The sequence below is a fragment of the Rhinolophus sinicus genome, linkage group LG10 (assembly GCF_036562045.2).
Source record: "Rhinolophus sinicus isolate RSC01 linkage group LG10, ASM3656204v1, whole genome shotgun sequence".
NCBI lineage: Eukaryota > Metazoa > Chordata > Mammalia > Chiroptera > Rhinolophidae > Rhinolophus > Rhinolophus sinicus.
In genome coordinates, this window is record NC_133759.1 from 43920787 (window position 1) to 43941601 (window position 20815).

At 47.2% G+C, this 20815-nt stretch overlaps 1 protein-coding gene across 9 annotated transcripts in view; it reads left to right on the plus strand.

Annotated features, from left to right (window-relative positions):
* The window catches only part of SRGAP3 (SLIT-ROBO Rho GTPase activating protein 3), a 247311-nt gene that overhangs the window by 161318 nt on the left and 65178 nt on the right, over positions 1-20815 (plus strand). For 8 of the 9 annotated variants that reach the window (XR_012489702.1, XM_074313048.1, XM_019748291.2 and 5 more), the window contains 6 exons: positions 1147-1209; positions 9117-9302; positions 13309-13437; positions 15254-15475; positions 17110-17211; positions 19452-19649. Coding sequence is in view for 8 of the 9 variants with exons in the window: in XM_074313048.1 (XP_074169149.1) it covers positions 1147-1209; positions 9117-9302; positions 13309-13437; positions 15254-15475; positions 17110-17211; positions 19452-19649 (900 nt within the window). In the remaining variant the exon portion in view is untranslated. The remainder of the gene's footprint in view (positions 1-1146; positions 1210-9116; positions 9303-13308; positions 13438-15253; positions 15476-17109; positions 17212-19451; positions 19650-20815) is intronic. The other variant, XM_074313046.1, reaches the window with a different exon arrangement.

Consider the following 20815-nt stretch of genomic DNA (forward strand, 5'->3'; position numbering starts at 1 on the left):
AAGGCTGTGGGTGAGGAGAAGGAGCCGGGGAAGGCATCATGTGTGGTATGGAGCCTTCCCCAGCTACCCCTGAGTCCAGTGCCTCCGGACCTGCATGGGGGCGTGAGGAAGGCTGGTCTCTGCCCGTCAGCTGCTGGTCACGGATGACTCGGCTCTCAAGGAACAGAGGTCAGGACTCCCATTTTCAACTTGGAAACTTCATGTGATGGTCCAGGCAAACAGGGAGAGTATTTATAATCATAATAATAGTAATAAACAAACAGAATCCTAGACTCTTCAGGCTAGAGGGAAGCTGAAGAAAATTTATTTAATGTTTCCTGAATCGTGTCTCTCAGTATATTAAACACGTAAGTCCCCTTGCAGAAAAAGGATTGAGGACAACTAAACTGCACCCTCCAGAAAATCCATGCATGGGAGGGTATGAAAGCCTCTGAAAAGTTCTGCAGGAAGAAAACCTGTCTCACTTTGTTTAACTAGCTTTTCCCACATGTATTTGGTCACAGAAGCCCCTGCCCCCTTTATAGTGTGGCACCCAGCAGTGACCCCCAGACCGTGTTTTGGGAAGCGTTTCTTTAGTTTTTTAAGTTTTTCATTTTATAGATGTGGTGACCAAGTGTCCAAGGCCACATGGTCAGTTGTTGACAGAGGAGGCGGAGACCTCAGTTTTCCGCCGTTGATCCAGGGGGCTGTCTGGTTCTCTGTGCTGCTGGTGATGACTTGAGGTGTCAGATCATTATTTCTCCAAGTGCGTTCTGTGGAACCCCACTCTCATGAGATGTTAACGAATACTGAACCAGGGACACGTGTTGTTCACATCAGTTATAGGACACACAGAGTTCATGAGAGATGAATAGGTCGGTTGACTGTGGGGCTTCTCAGAATCCTTACCATGGTGCTGTCTCTCTGGATCACCAAGGTAGGGAGGTGATGTGTAGTGTTCCCCAACTTCTATGGCCAGGGAAGGATTGCTTTCATGGACCCACGTTGAGGAATGCAAGTCTAGATCAGTGAGGTTTGTGTTGATTTCTGCTCCCCTTCTCACCCACCCCACTCCAAGCATCCCTGCCCTTTCTGTGTTGAAAAGGAAATTGGTCAGTGCGACCAGCCACCTTCTTCCCCTCTGACATTTGCTCTTCCCTGTTCCAGAGCAAGGAGATTGGCCTGCAGATGCACGAGGAGCTCCTGAAGGTCACCAACGAGCTCTACACAGTAAGTCCTGCTCAGCCTCTGCCGCTGGTTGACATCCGGTCTCTTTCTTCAGTGCCCAGGGCTGGAGAGGCAAACCGGAGGTCTGGGAGGTCCCTGAGCCTTTTTGCTGTGTCATGTGCCTGAGTGACAGTGGGCCATCATGTGGGATGTCATGACTCGCAAACCCAACTTCTCATTCTGTACATCAGGGTGGGGCCCTGGGCATGTTTAGTTTGTAAAGGTTCATGAGAGATTCGTATGACCTGCCAGCTGTAGGAACGTGTTACCTAGAAAGCAGGACACGAAGTCGGGTGAAGGGAGTATGGACAGAAAAGCTCCCGAGTAAGGGGTGTGGGTTTGGAGTCGGTAGGACAGGCTGAAATCGAGGCCTTCTCCTTGCTGAGTGTGGGAACCTAGGCGGGCACATAGCTTGTCTGGCCTCAGTATTCTCATCTGTAAAATGGAGCACTGTTCCGAGGACCATGTGAGATGAGGGGGTGATCATGACTTGCAATCCCCAGGGAATAGTTTCAGAACATCACAATTTGGCCAAGAGCTGACCTTGCTACCTGCTTAGAGGCAAGATTTAACTGGACTTGGGATGGGTGTTAGAATCCAAGAAGGTGAGTAAATGGGGAGCATAAGGTCAGCACACTGGTTATAGTGCAGAAATTCACTTGGTAGGTGGTGCAGCAGGACTCCAAACCCAGATCTGTCTGTAATCAGCGTGCCCTGCTGGGATCCTGTGTTGCCTCTCCTGCTGAGAATTCCCTTTATCTTCCTCTCTTCCCTTCTGCTTCTTGAATTCCTACCCATCCAATGGTTCCAATCTCAACTCACCCTTGATCACATAAGCCCACACGGAGCCATTATTTTTCTGAACCCTCAATTAATCTCCCATGCATGCACACTCTCCTTCTCATTTCTTTACTCAACAAATAATGTATTGATTGCTGGCTCTGTGCCAGCACTGCCAGAGGCTCTGGGGACCCTATGGAGAACACGGCACAGCCCCCACAGGACTCACAGTGTAGACACCCTCCATCCGGGCCATGCTCTGTCAGGGCCGCTGTGTTGTCCGTTCACATACAAGATCTGACAATTAAGTTCGCGAACGCATCCTAGAAAATGTGCTCCATGCCTCATTGCTGAATATCACTATGGTTACCTTCGAAATACTCCCCTTGGGAAGTTATGCACTGATGCCAGTGCCGAGTCCACACTTCAAAGCAAGTTTGGAACTCTTTTTCTGGAATGGCCATCAGAGCTGTTGTCGTATTACTCTCGATGTCCTGAATGTCATCAAAATGTCTTCCTTTAATATTTCCTTTATCTTCGGGTAAAGAAAGAAGTCATTGGGGGCCAGATCACGTGAGTAGGGAGGGTGTTCCAATAGTTATTTGTTTACTGGCTAAAAACTCCCTCACAGACAGTGCCGTGTGAGCTGGTGCTTTGTCATGATGCAAGAGCCATGAATTGTTGGAGAAAAGTTCAGGTCATTTTCATCTAACTTTTTCACGCAGCCTTTTCAGCACATCCAAATAGTAAACTTGGTTAACTGTTTGTCCAGTTTGTGCAAGTTCATAATGAATAATCCCTCTGATATCAAAAGGTTAGCAACCTCGTTGCCATAAGTTCTTGAACTTAATTGTCAGACCTCTTTACTTGACTCTTGTCTCCCTGCCCAGATTCTAAACTGCTTGCAGGCAAAACAAACCACTTTCATTTATTCATATATCCCTCCCTCCCTCCTCCGCTTCAACAAGCACCCTGGGAACACCAGGCTTGTACAAGGTACTTCAAAGACCTCCTCTCGAAATCCTTACAGCTTGCCGCTGTGCCTCTTGCAGTGCTGGAGCCCCAGCAGGCAGCTCCGCATGCTTGTTTAAATGAATTTCTGGGCAACTGCTGAAGACTCAGTGTGCAGTCAGCAAATGACCTGGTGACGGGGTGCTGCTGGCACCCCAGTGCTCTCATGCCTCTGTAGCAAGCAGTGCCTGCTACATACTCACCAGATCAAAGGCAGTAGAACTGCACCTCCTCCATTTTATCCTGTTTCCTCCCTCACTTTTCCTCCTTCCTTCCTTTCTCTTTCTTTCCTCCTTCCTTGCATCTCTCCATCCATCCATCCATCCATCCATCCATCCATCCATCCATCCATCCATCTATCCACCTTTGGGAATTAGCCTCTCTCCTTTTTTTGGTTTTGTTTTCCTCTGTGCTGCTTTCACGATGAGGCAGGATTCTCCTATGTGGTGACAAAGATGGTCCCCCCTCACCCCAAGCTCACTTTCTATCAGCTTAGCACCCCCTAATGGAAAGAGAAAATGCCCTTTCCAGTGTTTCCAGCAAAGCCCCAGGGCTGTCTCTCATTGGCCTGTCTAGGCTCATGAGATCCAATCACTGTGGCCAGATTAACATAATGTTACTAATTGGCCAGGCCTGGGTCTCATGCCCACCCCAAGATAGGAGAGTGGTATCAGTTTCCCATGAACCACATGGATTGAGAATGAGGAGGGCTAATTTTGGAGATTGCCTCAAAGAAAATCAGGAAGCTATTTCAGAAGAGGGAGGACTAGAGGATTCTAGGCAGAGAAAAACAACAGATGTCCACTGAGGGGGAGTAGCTGGGGGAGGATAAGTAAGTGGCTCCATTGCCTAGCGCTCAAACCAACCCCTGCTTCTCAAACCTGCCTGGCTCCTGCTCCTTCTGGGCTTAATACTCATACTGTTCCCTTTGTCTGGTAAACTCCACCCCCTACACCATGCCGTGTTCGCCCAGCTGACAGCTCCTCTTTTTCAAGGTTCAGTTCAGATGTCATTTCCTCTAAGAAGCCTTCCTTTATTTAGTGCCTTGTACTCCCCTTGTCATAGCACGTATCACACCATGTAATAATCACGTGTATAATTTCCTGTGTCCCTACTAGAGTACATATTCTGCGAGGGCAGAGACCCTATCTGCCTTCCATAGTGTAGTGTTTCCTAGTATAGTACCTAATGCATAATGACCTGTTCGATAAAAATTTAATGACTGAAGGAATAGCTGTCCCCCATCCCTAACTATATTTATCAGATCAAAGGCAGTAGAACTGTACCTCCCCTATTTTATTCTCCATTCCCCCCTCTCTCCATCCCTTCCATTCAGCCATCCATCCACCCCCCATCCATCCATCCATCCACCATCCTTCCTTCCTTCCTTCCTTCCTTCCTTCCTTCCTTCCTTCCTTCCTTCCTTCCATCCACCCACCCACCCACCTATCCATCCAGCCAGCCAGCCAGTTGTTATTCTTTCATGCAAACAAATACGGATACTTGCTGGGTATCAGTCTCTGCTCTAAGAGAAGGAATATGATCATGAAAAAGGTCTTGGCCCTCAGGGAATTTGCACTCTAGTTGGGGTGAGACTGTCTATAAACATGCAAAATTAATAAATAAGAGTGATGATAAGTTCTATGGAGAACGTACGCCACACAGTGTGTGGGTGGTCAGATTAAAATGTAGGGACTTCTCTTTTCCTTCAAGGATGCTTTGGCATGAATTGGCTTAGGGTCTCACCTACATACTCCTCATGGACGGCCCAGGGATGGCCCTGCCTGTGGGACACGGGAAGCGCACAGGGATGCATTGTTGAGAACCTGTGTTCTAACAGCTGATCCTTATCCTGCCCCAGTGTGTCCCTTTATTGATGCTGTCAGCGTCCAGATTGCCTTTGCCTTCTTTTGCATTTAAACGAGCATCTGAAGGGCTGTGCAGATAATACTTTCCAGTTTTCACGATCTGAGGATTTGGGAAGATGCGAAAGGCAAAATGTACATAGCAAAAGGCAGTGTGGTTACCAGAAAAGACAACGTCCACAGCTCAGAAGGTCCAGCTGTCTGAGTTGCTATGTGATTTTGGACGATACACTTGCTATCTCTGGGCCTCAGTTTCCTTCAATGACAGGTGAATACGCCAAGCTTTCTGGAGGACCTTCTGAGCACCTAGGAAACCGATCTGGGTGTCAACTTACATGTTCCGACACAGCGTTTCTCAGCCGGTGCTAGGCTTGTTCTGAGGGAGCCTCCTGGGAGGGTCTGGAGGGCTGGAAAGTGAACCTCCCATCTGACATAAAGCCAGGTGAGCGCCTCTGAGGGGCGCTGCCGAGATCCCAGGTTAGAGACCAGGTGACAGTGACTTGGCCCCAGGTGAACTCCTGCATCCGCCTCTGCTCCTTTCCCAGCCCAACGCTGCTGTCAGCTGGTCACTTCACAGTCGCCATTTACGGAGCATCTTCCTATCTACCTCCCATCTGGTCTTCACCAGGTGAGAGGACCAGCCTCTGCCACCGTCACTCAGCAAGGGGTGGGAGTGTTGAGTCTCAAAACCAGGTCTTCTGGGCCCCTGTGGTTTTGTGGTTTCCTCATCTGTAAAGCAGGGATCACATAGTGTCTACCTCATAGGGTTTTTGTGAGAAATAAAGGAGTTACTCTGTGTACAGGCCTGGCAGGTAGTAAGTGCTTAGTGAATATTAGCTACTATTCTCATTGTTGCCATTGTTATCACACTGCCTCCCAGGACTGGGGTAAGGATTAACTGAAATGTTCCTTGGGGATAATAAAACGAGAGGTTTGCAAACTCTGAAGTAATAGATACGTTTAAATATTATTTAACACATCCTGGACTGGCAATATTGAGCTGATTGTTTTGATTATTTAACTAAGGGCCTTTCATGCTGAATCCTATTTTTCAGGTAAATAAAGGAAGTACCTAGAGGACGTTAAGTATAAATAGTTAGTTAGGCTCATTCCAGAGCAGTCCCCAGGTAAACCCTTTATGGCAGCTGTTGGACATAAGTCACGCTGGCTGGTCCAGTTCATTGATATTCTTGGAATCAGGAATTACCGATTGGATCACATAGCATTTGGCCCCAGCGTCACCAGGGCTGTTGTCTCCACACATGGGATTTTTACAATGCAGTTCAGAGACTGCACTGGGAAGTCTGGCTTGTTGAAGAGCCAGAGAAGTGTTCTGTGGTTCAAGAAGAGTAGACATCTAGGCAAAGGAAAATGTGAGAGGCTGGGACCACCCAGCTGGGATGCTGTCTGTGAGTGAGTAGATGGATGCATGCACGGAAGATCAGACAGGCAGATCTAGCTGAAGGTAGAAATGCTTTCTCTTCCCCTGAACTACCCAGTACAGATGATAGACAAGCAGACCTTAGCCACTGAACTAGAAAAAAATGGATGTAGCAGGAATGACTGAATGCAGAAAAGGGCGGAGTCCAGAAATGAGCACCAGCAGCAGCATGATGGGGAAGCGAAGAAACCAGTGGTGTTCGTGAACGTGGAAGGATAGAGAAAAGCTCCAAGAACAGGAAAGGTGGGCTCCCTGGAGACAGACTTTGGCAGGCATCCCCAACTTTTAGCTGCATTATTTTCCTGGAGCCATGGCATAAAGAAGATGGTTGAAAATAGGCAATTGCTTTATCTATAAGCCTGCAGTCCTTCCTTTTGGCCACTAGATGTCAAGAATGCATCAATGCGGCACAATTTCTGGTCCCTTGCGTTTATAAATAAGCTTAGTGGAACTGGCATAAAGAGTGGACGAAATCAGCAGGAAGCGGATCTCTAGAGGTTTTAGGGCAACGGCAAATAAGCAAAATTGGGTGGAATGCAGGAAGAGTTCTTTCCACCAAGACCCACAAAGAAAAATTGATTGCAATTTTTATTAATTTATTATTTTTGCAATTCTACGAGGTTTTCAGCATGAAAGGAGGGAGAAACATGGTATAGAATAATTTTTTTCACAATAGTTGATATTCTCTAGAGCTTGTAAACATTTTCCTGAAGCCAAGTGAATTGGAAGTTCTTAGACCCTCAGCCCAAACAGGGAGGATGGTCACGGTGGTAATGGTGGCAGCTAAGGCCTAAATGGCTCTTACTGTGTGGCAGGCATTGTTTTCAGCACTGTACAAAAATGAACTCATTTAGTTCTCCCGACAAACCTATGAGGTAGGTGCCATTAGCCCCATTTTACAGTGAGGAAGGAAAGGTCAGAAAGGTCACGACTTGCCCAAGGCCACACAGCTGGTAAGTGGCAGCATCAGGATCGGCCCAGACTTTGTGACCAATGTCTGTATTCTTACCAACCATACTCTACAACTGATGTCGCCCCCACTGCCTGCTGACCTCTGGCAAACGGAGCCTCTGAACAACAGATCGGTGCTGCGATTTAACGATAAGAGTCACAGAAGAATTCTAATAAACTCACTTCATCCAACTTTAAATGAGAACAAATAAGGTTATGATGTGGGCCCGCATTTCAGTCCAAGTTCCTGACTTTAAAGGGCCTGTTTAGGCAGGAGCACATCCCCTCCCCAGGTAGAAGCTTCTGCTTTATTAGCTGCTATAGTCATCCGAACAATAGAAGAAAAGAATGAACAAGGCTCAGATGCCATGGAATCCAGAAATTTCTTATGTTTCTTAGCACAGAAAGATGATAATAAACTTGATATTGCAAAGGAAAAGTGTATTTCTAGTTGGGGGCCAGGAAACAGAATACTGTTGGTATGAGACTTCCCAGCTTGCTCCAAGGATGCCAAGAGTATTCACATTTGCTGAGAAAATTGCAATAAGTTAAGGAAACAGTATGATATGGTAGAAAAAGTAGTGGGTTAAAAGTCAGAGACTAGATTTCTAATTAGGCTAAATAGACACTTACCATATGACTCTCCATTCTACTGCTAGGTATTTACCTAAGAGATATGAAAACACGTCCATACAAAGAATTGTACATGACCCTTCATAGCAGCTTTACAAAGCTGTAAACAACCCAAATAACTATCAACCTATGACTAGATAAGGAAGTTGTGGTAGCTGTGCAATTGACTACTACTGGGCAATAAAAACAAAAATGATAACATGCAACAACATGAGAGAATCTTTCAAAAATTGTGCTGAGTGAAAGAAGGCAGACACAAAAGAGTTTATACTCTGTGGTTCCATGTATATGAAGTTATAGAACACACAAAATCAATGTACAGTGACAGAAAGCAAGTCAGGGATTGCCTGGGGCTGGGGTAGGGGGTGAGGATCAAAGGCAGAGGGGCACGAGGGATCTTTCTGGTAGGATGGAACTATTACATATCTTGACTGTGGAATTGGCCACATGGATGTAAAGTCTGGAGACTACGCTGATAATACTGTATGATCATGCATAAGCCACTTTGCCCTTTTGGGCCTCAGTTTCCCTATTTATAAAATTCGGTGGTTGGGTTAGATGCCATCTAAGATTTCCTCTGACTCAAAAATTCCCTTGTTATAACGATATCCAACTTTTATTATTATAAGTAGAATAGCAAAGTGCAGTTTACTTTATGGGAATTCATTTTATAGCCAAGGATGAGTTTGTTTCAGAGAGCATACAATGTCTGTTAGGTTGCTCAATAATACTCCTTTTGGGGACAGGGCCATTTGCAGGCCAATTTTACTTAAGGAAACAGCTGAGAAAACAATTTGTATGTGAGTAAGAAGGATGTTCCCATAGAAGCCCCATGAGTACCTGGGGAGGGGCTTTCTCAGTGATCCTGGGGGGGACGGAAGGAGGGAATGGGGGAGGGACACCAGAGGCAGGCTGAAGAAGGCAGGCTGAAGAAGGGCCAAGTTTGCCGTATCACCTCTGAGACCCGCATATGCTCGGGGCTGTGGCTCACCTTGTCAATTTCCTCTTTACTAGTCCATTCCTGGCACTTAGTAAGGACTGAATCATGGCGATGACAACAATGGTGATGAGTCTGTGCAAAAGCAAAAAGCTGTGCGAGTTCAGAACGTGCTGTGGAAGGGGGCGGGCCAAGCGGACTGTAATGTGGCGCTTGGGAGGGGGCTGGGAGCACCAGGCCCCCCCTGCTGGGCCCTACCAGGCGGCTGATTTGCTCACTCGTGTGTCCCCAGGTCATGAAAACCTACCACATGTACCACGCGGAGAGCATCAGTGCAGAGAGCAAGCTGAAGGAGGCTGAGAAGCAGGAGGAGAAGCAGTTCAACAAGGCGGGAGAGCTCAGCATGAATCTGCTCCGGCACGAGGACCGGCCCCAGCGGCGCAGCTCCGTGAAGAAGATAGAGAAGATGAAGGAGAAGGCGAGTGAGCGCAGGAAGGGGAGGCCGCGCTGCCTGACGACCCTGGCCTCCCCCTTTGCCCCCTGGGGGGTGTGAGGGTCCAATAATGCTGCCAGCATCTGCTCTCTTGGAGGCCAGTGTCACGGAGGAGGCAGGGGTTAGCAGGCAGGGAGAGACCTCTGCTGACAAGACAGCTGAACTATGAGACTCATGCCCCATGAGCACGTTCTTCAATGAGTAGGAGTCACCAGGCATTAGTGGGGGTGGGGACTTCCTCCAGGGGTCAGTTAGGAGGCTGGAGTGGTGGCGGGCTGGTTGGGACTGAGTGTGTCCCTGAAAGAGTGAGCAGCACTGGGCTACCAACCAGCACCTGGGAACTCGGTAAAGAACCATTCCAAAATTGTCATTGTCAAGGCAAAGATGGGTGATTTAGAATCACTGTGCATTGGTGCTGCTGGACAGTGCTTTAGTAGAGCATGGTGAAAAAAGTGCTAGTTTTGGAGTCAGACAGGCTGGGTTTTGAAAATGCTACATTTACAACACCTCTCTGAACTTCAGTTTTAAAATCTGCAGGGATGGCAAATAAATCTCCCCTCTCATGTCAACTCTGATCGATTCGTAGTGGCTGCCCAGAGCTCTGTGCTGAGGACTGTGAGCCCTCTCCAGGCTTTAACTAAAACCTGTGCTGTGATCTATTAATGATGTCTGCCATGGCCAGGGAATTTAAAGGGGCAGTGCATATGCTGCTAATTTGTCACCCTAGACTAGGTGACTTCTAAGGTTCCTTTCTTCTTAAAAGGCTACGATTTCTTGTTGAATTCTCTGCATTCATTCATTCCATGCAATCAGCAAACACTTGCCGAGCTCCTTCTATGTGCCACACATTGTACTAGATGCTTAGTTGGGCTCCTATGAGATGAATTCCATGATGATATGGTCCTACTGCTCTTAAAAATTGTAGGACATTGAGTGGGAACAAGATCCAACAGGACCTAGGTAAGTTGGAAAAATAATCACAGGCAAATAAAATAAGATTTCAGGGTAATTTCCAAAGGCAAAGAAAAAGAGCCTTCACAATAATTGGGCAGAGACTCAATTAAAAAGTGGGCAGAGGATCTGAATAGACATTTCTCCAAAGGACATGTATGAGTGGCCAATAAGTATATAAAAAGATGCTCAGCATCATTAGTCACTAAGAAAATGCAAATCAAAACCACAGTGAGGTACCACTTCATACCCACTAGGATGGCTAAGATAAAAAAAAAAAAAAAAAGGCAGACAGTGACAGATATTAATGAGGATGTGGAGGCAGTGGGATCTTCTTACACTGCTGGAGGGGATGTTAAATGGTTCAGCCACTTTGGAGTTCCACAAAATGTTAAACACAGACTAAGTTACCACGTGACTCAATTCCACTCCTTTGTATCTACTCAGGAGAAATTAAAACATACATCCACACAAAAAGTTGCACACCAATGTTCATAGCACATTATTCATAATAGTCTAAAAGTGCAAACAACCTAAATGTCTGTGAAGTGATGAATAGATGAATAAATGTGGTCTAGCCACACAATGAAATATTATTCAGTCATAAAACGGAATGGAATACTGATTCATGCTATAACATGGATGAATTTTGGCAACAGTAGGCTGGCTAAGTGAAAGAAGCCAGTCACAATAGGCCACATATTGTAGGATTCCATTGATATGAAATATCCAGAACAGACATCCATAGAGACAGAAAGCAGATTAGTGGTTGCCAGGGGCTGGGGCAGAGGAGAATGGGGAATGACCACTAATGGGTGCAGGGTTTCTGTTTGGGATGATGAAAATATTCTAAATTTAGATAGTAGTGATGGTTGTGCAAATCTGTGACTATACTGAAAATAAAGAAATGAAAATAAGATAACCAGGCAGGGAATTACAGAACTACAACATAGGGGGATATACAGAGGGGTAGAGAGAGTAATAGCTGGGAGTCTGGAGACTAATTTCTGGTACAGAGTTGTATGTTAATTAGCCATTTGAGTCTTGGACAAGCTACTTCTCTTCAGTTCTCATTTCTTCCCCTATAAAATGGATGAATTAAACTAAGATACCTTGATATCCTTCCCAGGTATAAAATTGTATGAGTCCATGAAGGACTGAAAATGGTCTCGGGATCATAGCAGCCCCCTGGAAATGGGGCAGGAGTATCAAAACTCTCTGTGGGGGTTGGTTGGTACAGGATGTAACTGCCAGAGTCTGTTTCTGGAAATTCTCAGAATAACTGGACCCTGGAGAATGGTCAGAGGAGATCTCTGGGGACACCGCTCCTAAAATGTTAGGAGAACTCAATCTGGAATGAGGAAGGTTTAAGTGTGTAGGTGAAGGAGGAAGCCCTGTTTCTTTAAGGAGAGCTGTCTTTCATCCAGCAGTGGGACTCATCAGTCTGAAAGGGGCAACGGGAAGCTCTCCAACTCTTTACTCCTTCCCGCCAAGCTGGCCCAGCACAGAAGCAGCTTCCCGGGGAGGCTGCCTGGCTCCTAGCCAACACTGGCCCCGCTCTGGCTGCCCCACTCTGTGTCTCCCCACCACTCACATCCAGGCAGCCAATGAAAATCACGTGCAGGGACTGTTCTAAGTGCTACAGGTCCAGCAATGAACAAGGCAGATTAAGTCCCTGACTTCATAGCGCCAACTTTCTAGTGGGGGACACTAAAAATCAGGAATTGCACAAAGAGGTTAAAAATTATAATTTGGGGTGGTGAAAAGTGCAGTTGAAGAAAAATAGAGCAACCAAAATTTCCTTCAGTAGGTGATTGGATAAATAAACGGTGATAATCCAGATCATGGACTATTGACGAAATATGCAAGATCTAAAAAAGAAGTGAGCTAGCAAGCCATGAAAAGACATGTAGGAACCTTAAAATGCATATTACTAAGTGAAACAAGCCAGTTTGAAAAGGCTACATACTGGATGATTCCAACTACATGACATTTTGGAAAGGGCAAAACTATGGAGACAGTAAAAAGATGAGAGGTTGCGAGGGTTGAGGGAGGGAAGGATAAAAAGGCAGAGCACAGTGTGTTTTCAGGGCAGTGAAAACATTCTGTATGAGAGAGACTATAATGATGGATACCTGTTGTTATACATTTGTCCAAACCCATAGAATGTACAACACCAACAGTGAACCCTAAGGTAGACGACGGACTCTGGGTGATAATTGTTAACGAATCTGCCACTCTGCTGGGGGATGTTGGTAATGGGGAGGCTGTGTGGGGGCTGGGGGAGGGGTTAGGGAGAAGGTACCTGGGAAATCTCTGTACCTTCCTTGCAATTTTACTGTGAACCTAAAACTGCTCTAAAAAATAGTCTTAAAAATAAAAACAATCACTAAAATTTGAATAAAGATTAAATCAATGGAAAAAATAGAGCAGGGCAAGGGGATAGAGAGTCGGGGAGAAGCAGTGGAGATGCTGGCAACACATCTTATTACAAGGCTGCCATGAGAGGCCAGTCTCACAGTGTGACCTTTGGTAAGGACCTGACTGATATGAAGGACCAGGCCACACAGAGACTTGGAAGGATGGCCTCCCAGGCAGGGGGAACCATTAGTCCGAAGGCCTAGAGGCAGGAATGAACTTGGCCTCTTAAAAGATGGGCAGAAGAGGCTGGCAATGAGAGGGAGCCTGAAGGAAGAGGGGCTTGAGAGGTGGATGGAGCCAGGTCAGGGAGGGCTTCACAGGCCACTGTCACAGTTGGGACAGCTGCTGGGGTTGCCCGTTGGAGGCCTCAGGAGTTCTTATTGGCACCCTGCTCTAGGAGAGGCCAGTAAAAGGCTGCTGCTTACCCAATAGTGCTGTCGTTGGCTGCACACAGGCAATGTAAGGTGAGCTTTTTGAGTACAGGGCCCACATTTTACTCACCTAGGATATGGAACCAGAGGTGTGCGGTGGATTGAATCGCAGGCAGTGAGCGTAAAGAAAGTCCGCAAACCCTGCCGTTAATGGCTCCGCTCTCACATCTCCTCTTTTCTTCTTCCAGAGGCAGGCGAAGTATTCTGAGAACAAGCTGAAGTGCACGAAGGCACGGAATGACTACTTGCTGAATCTGGCAGCCACCAATGCAGCTATAAGCAAATACTACATCCACGATGTCTCCGACCTAATTGACGTGAGCACCTGGGGAGTCTGGGACTGAAGAGGACCCCACACCCAGGCTGGCTCGAATCATCACCTGAAGGAGGGGCTGGCCCTTGTCCTTGGCTGACATGCCAGGGTGGAGGGGAAGGGCAGTGAGCATGTGGGGCCTGGGAGATGAGTCTCTACTTCCGTGGGTGGGAGTGGGCCTCTGCCGGCCCCTACACAGTTGGGTTGGGCAGTCATATATTCAGCATGCACTTCCCAAGCTGTGTTTGGGGGTACAGGTGTGACCGTCCACAGATCATGCCCTAGGGATTTCCCAGGGTGGTACAGATGTTTATATGTTCAGCGGCCCCAGGTCTAGTCTGCCAATCATACATAGGCACATGAGAGAAAATAGTGAATGAGACAGAATTACAGTTGACCTTTGAGCAATGCAGGAGCTAGGGGCACCGAACACCCCCAACCCCCCGCCAACCCCGATGCTCCATTGAAAATCCGCATGTAACTTTTGACTCCCCCGAAACTTAACTACACTCATCCTGCAGCATCTGCAGGGGATGGGTTCCAGGACCCCCTGTGGATACCAAGCTCCACTGGTGCTCAAGTCCCTGTACAACATGGCGCAGAACAACGCGTGTAGTTGGCCCTCCCGGTACACAGATTCCCAACCCCAGATCAAAAATATGGTTGGTGTAATCAGAGGATGCAAAACCTGGGATACAGAGGGCCGAATGTATATTTATTTTTAAAACTCCATGTATAAGTGGACCTGCACAGTTCAAACCTGTGTTGTTCAAAGGTCAACTGTATACAGATCAACTTTACTTGGGAACATTATCTTGGGAGAAATCAGGCAGTTTAAGCAAAAGGAGATTGGAACACCTACTCCTGAGTGCCAGCTGCATAGGACATGCTGCAGGGACAGCGAGGCCTGGAGAAGGAACACTGAGCAGCGGCATCGGGGAGAGCTTCTGTTGTCTGTGCTGCTGCTAGCACTGCTTCTCATGTCTTCCCCTTCCTCCAGAGACAGGGATCTGGCTCAGTAGATGCTCCATAAAGATTCCATACTAGCAGATGGATCCTTTTCCTCTGGCCCTGGTGTATCCTGTCAGGATGTCAGGGAGGCTACAGGGGGACCGTCATCGCCATTCCCGGACAGGCAGCTGCTCGGCCCTGCTTGTGCCTTCCCACGCCTGAGACCAGACCCCTCCTCTTTCTTACAACTTTCCTTTTCACTCCTTCCTGTCTTTTCATTCTTTTTTATTTACCTAATTTTTATTGAGCAGCTACTAGCTCTACGTCTTGAGTCTCTGCTGTGGACGAGAGCCTCAGGTCTACCCTTAGGAGCTTAACATACATAACTCTGACATGTTACCAGGCATTTGTAATGCCATGTGGCAGGGGTTACATTGTGGGAGGTGCAGGGAGATGTGAAACCTTAGAGGCTGGACATCTGATGTAAACTCTGAGTGTGGAGAGCATCAAGGAAGACTTCCTGGAGGAAGTGACCCCTAAACTGAAACCTGAAGGAAGAGTATTTAGGCTGGGGTGAGAGGCAGAGGGAATGCATGTGTAAAGGCCTAGAGAGGAGAAAGAAGGTGGTGAATTTGGGAAGGTGAGAGAAGTTTTGCTGTTGGCCAAACTGCAATCCCCAACTCCTCTGGAGGGTTTGGTGTGATTTGTGTGGTGTGATTCCAAAGTGCAGAAGGGCCTGCAGGATGAAAGATGTGACTGTGGAATGAGAGGTAATTGTGAGTCACCATGATGGGAAAGGAAACGCCGGTGGTCCCATCTCCACGTCACAGCCCTCACCCACATCCTTCTGTTGTGTGTCTTTCTCCAAGTGCTGTGATCTGGGCTTTCATGCCAGCCTGGCCCGCACCTTCCGGACCTACCTCTCCGCCGAGTACAACCTGGAGACGTCTCGCCATGAGGGGCTAGATGTCATCGAGAACGCAGTGGACAACCTGGATTCCCGAAGTGACAAGCACACTGTCATGGACATGTGCAACCAGGTCTTCTGTCCTCCACTCAAGTTTGAGTTCCAGCCCCATATGGGGGATGAGGTAAGTTTTTCCCAGGAGTCCATGCTTCAGACTGCTTCCATCTGTTCTCCCATGTGCTCCCAGAACATCAGTGGGAGGGGAACGGCTGCCCCCATTCCACATGCAAGATGTTTATGTCAGAGGTCTAGGGTCAGGTTCGTGGTCCAAGGAGTTTGCCACTAAGACGCTAACTTTGCTGGCTCAAGTCTCCCACCTGCAGAATTGCAGGACCTCAGTGCTCCTCAAAAACCCTTCCAGTTATGTCTAGAAGACCCCAAGAGAGTCCCTGTCTGCACACAGGCATCTCACATCCATTCCTCGGATCACAGGATGCAGGTCTCCTCACAGCCGCTCTGGCCAGCACCCTCCAGTAAAGAGGCGTACCACCACGGAGCTCCCTCAGTGCTTGTGCTACTCAGACCCTTGCTCTATTCCGGAGAAAAAGGTTGGGAGAAGGCGTTTGTCATTGGCCCCAAAGCAGGACACGAGTTACCCAAGTTTCACAAAATCCCTTATGCAAATAGCTCCTTGAGCTTTTCCGTGTCATTCCCTGCTCTCTCTAGGGCTCAGGCCCTAGTCCTGGACCCGATGGAGGACAGCCACCAGATGTCATATCTGCATCCCCGTCACTGTCATCTCTACCCTCCGGGATATGTACAGAGGACTTGCTCCTACTGGCTCATTCTCTCCACTTAGATATATCCCCTCTATGCACATGGGAGTTGGGGAGACCTGGGCCAACAGTGGACCAAACCCTGCCAACCCCTGGACCTCATGAAAGCCCAACTGGGCCATCCGCTGCCACTGCTTGGCAGGGAGGGACAAGGTGGCTCCTTAGCAGACAGCATTTGCTGGACCCTCCAGATGGTTCTACCCATTTTCTTCGTTTGCAAAAGACGGCCTTTTGCAGGGCTTCCTGCAGCTCCTGCCTCATCCCTCTGTCCGCCCTTTGGGCCCATCGTCTGGACCTGAAAATTCTGACCTCATGGTTACCCCTGGTGACTGCCAGGTTTGGGTTGTTGCCTAGTTAGTGGTAATAACTAATAAATAATGGGGCCCTGCTATCTGTTAGGATCTCAGCTGGGTCACCCCAGGTAGCCAGCCCACAAGTGGTAACAGAGCCCTGGGTGGTGGAATGGGTGTAGGGAGAACAATCTTTTTCTCCACTCTTCTGCTCCTCCACCTCTCACTCTGTCAACCTGCTGGGGAAGAAGGTCCCCGAGAGTGACACTGCCTCATGGTTGCTTCTCCGAAGCATCTTCCTGCTGGGGAACAGGGGCACTCTGCTGATTGTTCCCCATTCATTGTTCTTTTTATTGGCTTCTCTTAGGCAGTTGGCATCTCATTGGCATCTCTTACCACAACTTCCTGCCTGGAGATGAACTAACAGTCTCAGTTAATAAGATTATGTCAAAGTTCTTAGTAAACCCTCAAGGGTGCCCAATGTAGAAAACCACGACTGAGACGCCACACCTTGCAATGCCAGAGGGTGGCCCCTGGTGCCCGTCTGGCATTACCAGGTATAAGCTGTGTGACCTTTGGGAGGTCATTTAACATCTAAGTCTGTTTCCTCAGCGTTTGATGTGGATATTAGTGATATCTCCCACCCTAGCTCCGCACTGGGCAACTGCAGGTGGGGGCTGTCATTTTTACAGGTGTGCCAGGTCAGCGCCCAGCAGCCCGTCCAGACAGAATTGCTCATGCGGTACCACCAGCTGCAGTCCAGACTAGCCACTCTCAAGATAGAGAATGAGGAGGTGAGTGAGCCCGTCTGCCCTGTAAGGGATTTTCTTACAAAGGCCTGGCTAGTTTTGGGGAGTCCACTTTCACCATAGAATACATAAGAAATTAGGGTTCATCTGTAAGATAGACTCTTTATGCAACCATTGAAACCGTGCACACCAAGACTCTTTCATGGTAAAGGGGAATCCTCACAAGGTGTCAAGTTAAAGAAAAAGAGCAAGTAAAGCTGCATGTTCAGTATTATCCTAACTAGGGTACACTAGAGTATGTGCACGTGTACCTGTGTGTATTCACAGGCATAGAAAAAAGACTGGAAGGAAATACTTCAAAGTTAATAGTGGTGATGTCTGGGTTGTAGATTATAGGTGGGTTCTCTTTTCTTCTTTGTGCTTTTGTCCATTTTCTGCAATGAGTTTATATTATTTTTATCATCAGAAATAATAATAAATTATGCAATTAAATAAACCACCCAGGGCACACTAAATGTGTCGTGGATTCTGAGCTCCAAGGAGCTTCTGTCTTCCCTTGGCCAGCACAGCTCTCATGCACCTGGTTGCACAGGATTATCTTGGGGAGGGTACACGTGGAAATACCCGCTGCGGTGCCTCTGTCCTGCTGTGGACTGATGAAGACGATGGGAAACACCCTCTTGCAGTCTGGGTGCCTCCATGCAGGGAGGAAGGCAACCAACCGGAGGACGCCAGGATGTGGGGAGTGTCACCCAAGATCACGGGCAGGTTTATCATGGAGAAGTGCATTCACAGCTGGAGAGGGGGTGTCATGGCTCCTGTCTTAACATCTCGGACGCTTGTCCTGGGCACAGGGGGCTGCTTTGCTCTGTGTCTCTGTGAGACGGAGTATTGTTCAGGATGAAGACGAATCGAAATAGTCCCTCAGGGGAGGTTATGTGGAGACAAATTATATATCTGTTTTCCAAACCTGAGAAGAGAGAGGAGATGAACAGTGGTGTTTTTTTTTATTATTATTATTATTTACTCTTGCCCTACATCTTTCCCCGAAGCATTTTAAATTGTTTACATGGACCAGTATATGGATAATAATATTAATGGAATTTAAATTGGAAATCAGGGCCACAGAGAGAATGAAGCAGCTGTTCCTTTGCATATCCAGGCAGTTCATGGCCATGGAAATGCTTGATTTTGAATCTGAGCTTCTGTCAGGCGATGTCAGAAAGAAATGATTCATTCATTTATTTATTCAACAAGTATTTATTCAACGAATATGTATTCAAGTGTTTATTAAGCACATACTATGTGCTGAACACTGTGCTAAATGCAAAGTGTAAGACAATGTAGGACCTCCTCTCATGGAGTTTATAGTCTAGTGAGAAAAGAAAGATAATAATCCAAACACACAAGCAAACAAACCGATAAATGAGTGAGTATGCAAAGTATTAGACAGGTAGACATTAAGTTACGAATGGTAGTCAGAGGGGCCTGATGTCACCAGGAGACGACATTTAAGCTGAGATCTGTATAACAAGAAAGTGACATTGAGCAACAATAATTTAATGATGAATGTAGGTGCAGTTTCTCCTGGGATTGTTTTTGGAATGACGCTCCTTCAGAGTGTCAGGTCCGCCATCTGGGCACAAGTCAGCAAAGGGATATATATTGTGAGGTGGGAGATCGTGTGCCTTGCATGTGTAGCCTTCTGGGGGATCCCACTTGATCCCAGGAGAGAAGCTGGAGTCCTGGAGAGCTGACTAAACAGCTCTGTCTCTACGTCTGTCTTCCTTGAGTTTCTCTTTTCTGTCAGGCTTTTGATAGGTCTCAAGTAGCGGATAGCTGGGGAGTTCATTCATTGAGGATGGCTGCTCACTTTATCCAGACGTTGTCCGCTCCCTGATGGGAACCAAGAGTACTTCTAGTATTGTCTCTCCTCGAGGGACCTGCCTCCCATTGGAGGAGCTAGTTCGGGCCTATATAACCAGGTCAAGAGAAACAAAACTAGAAACCTGAGTTCTTTTGAATGAGTTGCCTACATTCTTCAAGGTTCTCTCTGGCAGAAGCAATCCAATAAAATGACACTAGATTGGGCAACCTGGGTCCACACCCCAGCCAGCTAACTGGCCTCACATTGCACATCCATATAATGAGGATGCACTTTAGGATTCTGCTGCCTCCTAGAGGCTTGTGTGGTAGAAATAAAGTGACGTTTAGGAAAAGGACTTTGAGGTGTCAAAGGCATTCTGAGGCTGAACGGTTTTTGTCGATATGCTATGTTTCCCCAGGTGAGAAAAACCCTGGACGCCACCATGCAGACCTTACAGGACATGCTGACTGTGGAGGACTTTGATGTCTCCGATGCTTTCCAACACAGTCGGTCCACAGAGTCTGTAAAGTCCGCCGCCTCTGAGACCTACATGAGCAAGATCAACATTGCCAAAAGGAGAGCCAACCAGCAGGAAACAGAAATGTTTTATTTTACAGTAAGTGGCATGCTGGACCCAGAACTTGCTGTCTGCTGACCCACTGGCATTAACTTTTGGGGAGCAGCCCAAGCTAGTGGGAGCCAGCGAAACCACGTGGGTCAGTTAGACCTAAAATTCTTCCAATGTCCTCAAATTAACTTGCCTGGCTTAGCTTTGTGAAGTGCAGACACCGAATTACCAGTGGATAAGCATCGGTATTGATCTTGAATTGGCGGTTATCGCAACTTTCCTGTTATGGAAAAAACATGAATTATAGAGTGCAGTAGGGTGAAAAGAAAATGGCAATGGAGCCAGGTGCAAGCCCCTTGTAACAAGCTTAAAGTGTCGTGGATGGTTGTCACGTTGTGATGTCTCAAATTGAGGTGTAGGCTTTGGAAACAGTGCCCTGCGTGGTCCATGCAGATTGCTGGTGAGTTGCCAACCCTTCATGTAAAATTCCTTGCTAACATTCTACTTGGCCAGAGACAGGGAGGAACAAGGATAAGGGGCATTGAGGCTGTAGTTCAACATGTTTTAGTGAACATAGATTTGGGGGTTGTAAGGGACCTTAAATCTCCCATATGATGCTTGATCCCATTCAACCATAAATCTGCTAAAAAGTCATACAGACTCTGCTTGAACAGCCCCAGGATGAAAAGCTCCCTCCTACCCCTAACAGCCCTTTTGTTTGACTTGTGGCTGCCTATGGCTATGATAATATTTCCCTTTATTTCTGTTCTGTTCAAAAATCTGCTTCCCCAAGATTTCTGGTCCTTGATCTTGAGTCTGTTCTCTGGGACGACCAAAGAGAGGCTAATTCTACTGAACAGGCTTTGGCATGGTTGCAGGGAGCTGGGTTTTCATTTGTGTAGACTAAACATACTTGGTTCTTTCAATCCTGCCTCATATGCTTTCCTTTTGAGTGGTCTCAGAATCCCAGTGACTCTCTCCTGAACACATTCCATTTGTCGATGTCTCTTCTGAAGTGAGACTCCCAGAAGTGTTCTGACCAGCACAGAATAGAACTAAACTTTCACCTCCTTCCACAGTAGGTGCTGTGCTCCTTTTTATATGTCCTAAGATCATGTTCCTTTTTTTTATGAAAGCTAAGTTAATACCAGTTAAATCTCTATTCCCTACTCACTGCCATTAAACTAGGCCACCCTCCTTCTAAAGGATGTATA